Source organism: Gekko japonicus, unplaced genomic scaffold, assembly GCF_001447785.1.
Source record: "Gekko japonicus isolate JY-2015 unplaced genomic scaffold, Gekko_japonicus_V1.1 scaffold1549, whole genome shotgun sequence".
Lineage (NCBI taxonomy): Eukaryota > Metazoa > Chordata > Lepidosauria > Squamata > Gekkonidae > Gekko > Gekko japonicus.
In genome coordinates, this window is record NW_015170932.1 from 117385 (window position 1) to 125465 (window position 8081).

The 8081-nt window shown below is 43.7% G+C and overlaps 1 protein-coding gene across 1 annotated transcript in view; it reads right to left on the minus strand.

Moving 5' to 3' along the window:
* Nucleotides 1-316: 316 nt before the first annotated feature.
* Nucleotides 317-8081, minus strand: part of CACNA1D (calcium channel, voltage-dependent, L type, alpha 1D subunit) — a 228120-nt gene continuing 220355 nt past the window's right edge. Inside the window, exons 46-48 of the mRNA XM_015418841.1 lie at nucleotides 6587-6708; nucleotides 2160-2480; nucleotides 317-618 (exon numbers count right to left, since the gene is read on the minus strand). Of these exons, the coding sequence (XP_015274327.1) occupies nucleotides 325-618; nucleotides 2160-2480; nucleotides 6587-6708 (737 nt within the window). The 3' untranslated portion in view covers nucleotides 317-324. The remainder of the gene's footprint in view (nucleotides 619-2159; nucleotides 2481-6586; nucleotides 6709-8081) is intronic.

The window sequence follows — 8081 nt, forward strand, 5'->3', positions numbered from 1 at the left end:
AAACTGAAAGACAGCAAATCTTCCAACTTTATCTTCATATTTTGAAAGCAGGCTGGTTCGAATCTCCTTGGGTCTAACGATCAACCTTCACTCACTCAAGAGCTCCAGATTCTGTGGCAAAGGTCTTGGTGACCTGCTGCTTGGATCCTGCTTCACCGTGCCAGAGACACTTGCTAATAAATAAAAGTATGGCTTCCATGTGATGTGATATCATCACCCGTACAAAGCTTGATTCCTTATTAATTCCAACTAGTGCCTAACATCTTGGAACTAGGAGGCACTTTTGTTTAATTAAAATCACACCATTTTTCCCCTTGCTAAATACTATAAGGTTGTAATGCATATCATTTCATCAGCTAAGTCTTCTTCATATTTACCAGTATCAGGCTCTTCATCACTATAACCAGGACCAAAGTCCTGAAGTTCATAATCTTGTCTGTTTAATATGGGGAACATGTCACCATTTGTCCCATTGCTAATGTTCCCATTCAGAAGGTTACTTGCAGCACTTTCCATCTCATCTATAGTCATGTCGCAAGCATCTGCAATCTCATGTTTTGTGGCTGAGACAAACTTTGGGTCCTTTGCATACCGTCCTAATCCCTCTGAAATAAGTACCTGCAGAAAAGTTAATTTGAGATTTAGAAATCTGAGGCAAACAGAGGCAAAGCTTCAAGACTTTACTTGTACAAGATGCAAAACTTTTGTATACTGCAATTTTTTGCATTTCCAGGGACATTTGAAAGGCTCCTTCCTAGTTGAAACAATTTTTCTGAAATTATTTATCCCTCCCCAAGATGATCCTGTGTTTGAGTTGACAGCAAAAGTTTCCTTATTCTCTCCCAGTTAAGTGTGTGTGTGTGTGTGTGTGTGTGTGTGTGTTCTGACCAAGACAGGATGTTATATGGGGCTGAAGGCTATCCTTATTGTAACCAAAATTACTCTATCTTATATTGCTTGTTTAGAAATTCATTTATCCTGGTGAAATTGCTAAACAATGGGCTCAAAAAATAGTGCCTAGTTAGTGTGAGTAGTGTTTAAGGCTCGGGCTCAACGTAATGACATAGAGGTCAGAAGTTACATTTAACAATATGGCACTGAATGATACTCTTAACACAAATCTTTCTCCAGTTTCTCTTATTCCCTGTTTTGAGCTCTTGAACTCTGTTTTAGCTCCAGAATAATTGATTATAAACAGGCATCAGACAGCACCATAACATAAGCTCTCTTATAGCTTCACAAAAATAAATACAAGACGGGATCAGATTATGAGTACTTCGTAAGTATTATGAGAAATCAAGTTGTGAGTAATTACGGTTATCATATCATTCTATAACCAGGTTACCCTCACAATACTGAGCATTCCATTGTGTTGTATCCTGCTCTTGCTCCAATACAATGAGTGGCTCTCTACACATAGAAATGGACTGTTGTGCATGGATCTCCTGCCAGCAGTCTGCTCTTGGTCAGGGGAATCCTAATTCCTGGGTTTATGCCAGCACAGAACTGGGCATGCAGACAAAGAATGTACACCTTTTGCTGCCCTTGCAGATCATTCCCACTTCATTACAGACACCTTCTTCCTCCCTCCCTCGGGTAATTAGGGCTGTCAGAGCTCACAGCATTATCAGAATTGAAGTGCTGGTGATTTGTTTTGTGGAAGTAGAAGGGGCTTTCATGAGTATGGAGGGTGGGAGTGGGAAGTCCCTCTGGCTCTCTCTCACGTCCTGTTTCCGTAACAATGAGAAGACTTCAACTTGTCACTGGCAGAGCTGGCGCTAGAATGCATTGAGCACTGCTGAGTTGAGGAATTATACTTGTTTTCATACAAGAACTGTGCATTGATTAAAATCCTAGTTGACCAGGTCTCAGAGCCTCACGAACTTTGGATAAACTAAGCTACCTCAGCCTCTAACCCCAGCTCTTATGGGGTAAACCACTGAAATAGTATATTTTGCACAATATATGTTATTTATTCATTTAGAAAAATTATATACCACCTTCCCAGAGACCTGAGGTGTAAAAAACAAATTTGATTTTCAAATGTTGCATCTCAGTGATTAAGGCAGATTAAGTGTATGTAAAGCCAAAGAGTTCTCTGTGTTATTTGAAGACAGCCTTAAATATCACAGTTCAAAACAAAACCTCAGTGCACTCACCGCTTCCACCAAACTGTCTGCACTTCGCTGTTTGTCACTATGCTTATGCCTAAAGTCACTCGGTACAGTCAAATTAGCTGGTGTAAATGTCCGATAGGCAATATCAGGGTCGTCCGTGTACCAGGAACTCCTATGCAAAGAAGGCAAACTGCCATTCATGTGTTCTGTAGATTCTGCTCGGTCGACTTGGATAAGAGGTGTATAATATGGAGTACGGTCCCGGTTGGGTGGGGTAGCTGGTGGAGTGGCCCAGGAACGTGTTGAGCGACATGGGGAATGTCTATGAGCTTTAGTGGCATCCAGTCCTGCAACAGCCATGACCTGTGGGAGAGATGAAAACTTCATTGACATGCAAATGCAAATTCATAGAGGCAATAGCCAACAGCTCCACAAGTATCTGTAATCAGTAATCACATTTGTTTCTCGTTCCAATCCAAGCAAGGTGTTCTTTTGTGTAATTAAAGGACATTTAGGGTAATAAAACATCTTGCACGCAAGAAATCTTGTCCCTCATCTCTCAGACTGAATGTGAATGATCACTTCGGGGGGTGACCTGGAGACCTGAAAAACCACTGGGAATAGTCTGACTCACTAGGGCCATTTTGGGGCTACCACCGCTGAGCATGGGCTGAATGTAGGGTTGCCAACACTGCATAGGCAAATACTGGGATACTGGGAGGGGTGGGGTGCCTGGGGACATTGAGTTTCCGGGAACATGATGTCACAACTTCCATGGTGCTTGATGAATCTCCATGGTAAAGATCACAGGTACTGGGTAAATTCATAGAGTGTCATGGAGGTTGTGATGTCATTTCTGGGTGGAGGTTTGGGTGATGCTCTAAGAATCTCTACAGTCTCTGTGGTCTACCCCCCATTTTCCCCCACTCCTCAAATCATCGAGAAGGGGGATTGGGACTGAAGGCAGGCAAATGGGAAGCCTAGCTGGGTGGCATCACCTGTGCAATTCACCTGGGCTCTGTGCAACTTGTCCAGTGGAGCAGCCATGTGACTTGCCTGGCCTCTGAACAGCTCCCCTAGCAGTAGCAGCTATACAACTTGCCCAGACCCTGCATGACTCAGTGGAACCTCATGACCGAGACTTAGGTATGAGACATAGAGAGAGTAGCTCTCTCCCAGCTGGCTCTTCCCAGGTTCTCGGTCCTTCACCAATCACAGACTAAGGGGTGGGGAGGGGGAGGAAGGGCTCTGTTCATTCAGAAGACTTACTCCTTCAGGGTGCTCCTGCCACTGAAGCACACAGGCATAGAGTGCAGTGGCTTTGTGTGGGAAGCCAGGGAGAGTTTGGCTATTTGGTTAGTGTACTGTCCGTCCAACACACCAATAGCATGTCATCCCTGGTGGAGGCCATGTTGGCCTGGGCAGTGGAGCACCCTAGACTAATAGTTCTGGGTGACTTTAATGTCCATGCCAACGATGCGGCCTCCACACAGGTGATGGACCTGGTGTCGTCCATGGCAGCGCTAAGACTCTCCCAATATGTAACGGCCCCCCCTCGAGTGGGGTACACGCTTGATTTTATCTTTGCGGTGGGGGTTACAGTGAACCGGATTAGTGCTACGGCAGTACCATGATTGGACCACCATGCCGTGAAGGCCCATGTGAATGTTTCACCCTGGGCGGTGAGCGCATTGTAGCTCGCCCATGACGCCAAATGGACCCTTTGTGGCTTCAGATGGCCCTGCAGGATCCAATGCCCCCTGGCGGCTTGTTGGATGAGCTTGTGGAGGATTGGCATCACCGACTCTTGGCAGCCATCAACAGGATCACTCCCCGACGCCCTGTGCGCCCTCACTCTAGGCTGGCTCCTTAGTTTACCCAAGAGCTGCGGCTGATGAAGCGAAGGCTTAGACAGCTAGAGAGACAGTGGTGGCGTACCCATGACAAAGCTACAAGAGCATCCTATAGGATGTTTATGAGATCCTATGAAATGCCAGTCAAAGCCGCTAAGAGAGACTACTGCGCAGCCACGATTGCATCTGCAAGCTCATGCCCAGCTCAATTACTTACTCTACATGGGGCTACCCTTGTCTCAAATCTGGAAGCTTCATCTGGTGCAGAATGCAGCGCCCAGGCAGTTGTTCAGGCACTTTCAGGCTGTACTAAAAGCACTGCACTGGCTGCCTGTAGCATACCAAATTCGTTTATTTTCTTACCATAGGCCACAGTATACATATCCACTTCAGAATATGCTATTTGACTATGAACGTATTTTGATGACATTGTGTGGTAAATACTATAGCAAACTTGGCTACTTTCAGTGTAATTGCTTTACTACTATAAGTGAAGAGGTTATCAGGTTTTTGCAGTGACCTCTTTCCTCCAGTAAGAGAGAAAGAGATTTTTCTGCAGACAAAGCCAAATGAATTAGACCACGCTGAACCACAGAAAGGAATTTGTTTCAAGAGCCCTCAGAAACAGGCCAATAAAGGACTGATCCTAAGCAGGTCTACTCAGAAGTAAGGCTCATTCCTTAAAACTGCAGCCTAAAACGCCATGAGCAAAAACCTTTAATGGCACAGATAACACACTATACTGATAAATATTAAAAGACTGCATGTATGGATTTGCTTCTGCTGTTGAATTTCATTTTAAGTTTTTTTCATTGATAATTGTTTTTTATCCTGTTTTAAATGTTGTAAGTCACCTTTGGGAAATGCCCAGGTAGAACTTCCCTTGGGTGAACAAACAAATAATAAACTGAATAGCACATTTAACAGCAAAATAGGACTGATGTTGGTATATATAGTATTCTAACAAAAGTAAACCTTTTCTCAGAACTCTAATCAGAGAGATAGAGTTCATTTACACATAGGTTCTTATTTTATCCTGATGAGCCAAGGAGTTGTTTTTGATAAAAGAAGGAAGTCACATCGAGTGAATTGATTGTAGAGTTACAGTCTGAACCAACCATGGGAAGTTAAAGAACCTCTTAAGAAAATACAAACTCCCCCTCCCAAACACTTGGATATGAAAGACATTAATTAAACTTGAAATCCACTCCCCAGCTGGTAAAACAGAAATATTATTTTCACATCTTTATTTACAATAAAATGTAAATCAAACTGCATTTGGAACTTCTCTGACTGTAATAAAACTTTTAGATGGTTCACTGTAGTTTTTAAAAACAACAACACAGACTTCCTCTTTGAACACTTGATCATGGGACCCTGCCTTGTCCCTTCTGTCCCAGCTTTGCAGAGATTTGCTTCCCACTGGTCTTTGCCCATCTGCAGCCTGGGCTTGGAGCAGAACACTTGCTCAGAGAAGCACGCCTGGGTGTGTTTTTTTTGCAACTACACCATGGCAGCAATTTTAAGACTTAAGCAGCAACCTGCGTTTTTGTCCCCAAAAATCAGGATAAGATCTGAAAGGATATTGTTCTCAGGACTGTAACATGGTTTGGAGGCCTTGAAATATATTTCAGTCACCCAAGACAAGGGAATCTGAATGTCTAAAGCAGGTTTAAAACCACATGTCAAACTGATAGTTGGCATATTAAAAAAATCGAAAAACAAAACAAACTGTGACAATGTGACGCTAGTAAATTTCTTTAAGAGCCAAAATTATATATTATCAAAAAGTGAACAGTATAGTAGTAAATGTAGACAGTGGTCTCCAGAATGTCTTGCCATTTCAATGGTTGATCTTCTTCTGAACAAAGATGTGTGACATATAGGCTGATTTCACACTAGAGCTGCCACGATGTTCCACCACTGTTTGCCCTGATACTATTGGTCAATTTCACACCCGAAGCTGCGGGGCTGCATTTTGACTCGCGGCTTCGCCCGATTTCCCCTGCAGTTTCATAATCCTGTTTTTTGAGGATCACAAAACTGCGGAGGAAATCGGGCGAAGCCGCAGGTCAAATGCAGCCCCGTGGCTTCGGGTGTGAAATTGACCAATAGTATCGGGGCAAACGGCGGCGCAACATCGAGGCAGCTCTAGTGCGAAATCAGCCATACTGTCTCTCAACAATTCATTTCCTCTGGTGACGTATCAAAAATTCATAGGTATCAATGTTGATTCAACACTCATAATAGCTATGGTTCCTAGTAGAGCCTTCTTGGGCTATACCAATATACCACAGCTATTACGAGTGTTGAATCAACATTGATACCTATGAATTTTTGATACGTCACCAGAGGAAATGAATTGTTGAGAGACAGTATATGTCACACATCTTTGTTTAGAAGAAGATCAACCATCGAAACGGCAAGACATTCCGGAGACCACTGTCTACACTTACTACTATACTGTTCACTTTTTGATAATGTATAATTTTGGCTCTTAAAGAAAGTTACTAGCATCACATCATCACAGTTCTTTTTGGTTTTCAATTGTTTTATGACTGTACCAATCAACCTAATATTATATTAAAAATAAAGACAAATTTTGTTTAAACTCACCTGCTGTTGCATTAAATGCAGAGGTAATGCAGTGCGATGGTAAAAACTAGGAGACAATGGTATTTCATCTTGACTGCCTTGTCGGCGGAGGCATTCAAAATTAAAGGAAGAACGGCGATTTGCTGAAACATGAAAAGAGTGAGTTGGTGATTGCAGCATGTACTACAGTCTAGGTGCTTTGGTTTTGGATCTGCTAGATAGGCCAGTAGCCAGGGCTCTTTTTGTAGAAAAATCCCAGCAGGAACTCATTAGCATAATAGGCCGCACCCAACAACAGAAACTCATTAGCATATCCAGCCACACCCATGAGAGCATAGCTCATTAGCATATTAGGCTGCACCCCCATGTTACCAGAAGTGTCGACATCCAGCCACACCCACCTTTTGCTTCTTATTCTGTTTACCTTGTTTGTTGTCAAAACCTAGGGCTTTTTTTGTAGCAGGAACTCCTTTGCATGTTAGGCCACACCCCTAATGTAGCCAATCCTAATGAGTTTCTGCTATTGGGTGTGGCCTATTATGCTAATGAGTTCCTGCTGGGCGTGGTCAACTTGGGAGCCAGCCGGAACTCTGTTCCTGTGCGTTCCTGCCCAAAAATAGCCCTGCCAGTCGCACCTTAGAGACCAGCACAATTCGGGGGAGGGGGGATATGAGCTTTCAAGAGCCAAAGCTCAATTTGTCGGATTTGTTTTTGTATTTGTTTTTGTATCAGTTTTGGATTTGTTTTTGGATCAGTTGCCTTCCCTGGTGTGGCTGCCTTGAGGAGGTTCCAATAATCAAGCTTCATCCTCCAACCAGAAGGCCACTCCAAAGCTGGCTCTGGGCCAGTCTGTATTTAAAAAGGACTGGAGGAGAAGAGCCTCAATAAAGCCTAGGAGGGCAAGAACCCCAGACATAGCAGGGCAAAGAGCTTAGCATCACGCTATTCCTTCTCCCCTCTGGCTCAGTCCTGCTTTGAGATCACAGGAGTTCTCCTTAGCACTGATTAACCTGCTCTGGACTTCTATAAGTATAGCCATGCTAGATTAGACTAATGATCCATCAAGTCCAGCAGTGCCTAGTCAAATGCTACAGGGAAGCCCATATGCAGGACCAACTGGCAGCTGACAGCTTCTCAGCATCTGACAATTGGGGGCATTCTGCCCCGGAACTCAGAGGACCCATTCAGTTAGGATTAATAGCAAAAATTACACATATCTATATATCTAATTCCAACAGGGGGCGGGTTGTGCAGATACTTATTTCCACCAACAGGAAGCTCACTCTCCCCCAACAAAGCTTGCGCTACATAGTCAGTATACTTTCTGTGTCTGCAGAAAAATCCAAGAAGTAAAAAAATTCCTTCAGGGAGGGTTGAATTCCCCTCCCCCCAATACCTTTTGAAATGGCCTCTGCAGGGATCTAACTCCAGGCATCAATTGTGTGAGAGAGATTAGAATGTTTGGGGCGGGGGGGAGGCTTCTAACTGGCTCTGTCAGTAAAAGGGTGGGGGGAGG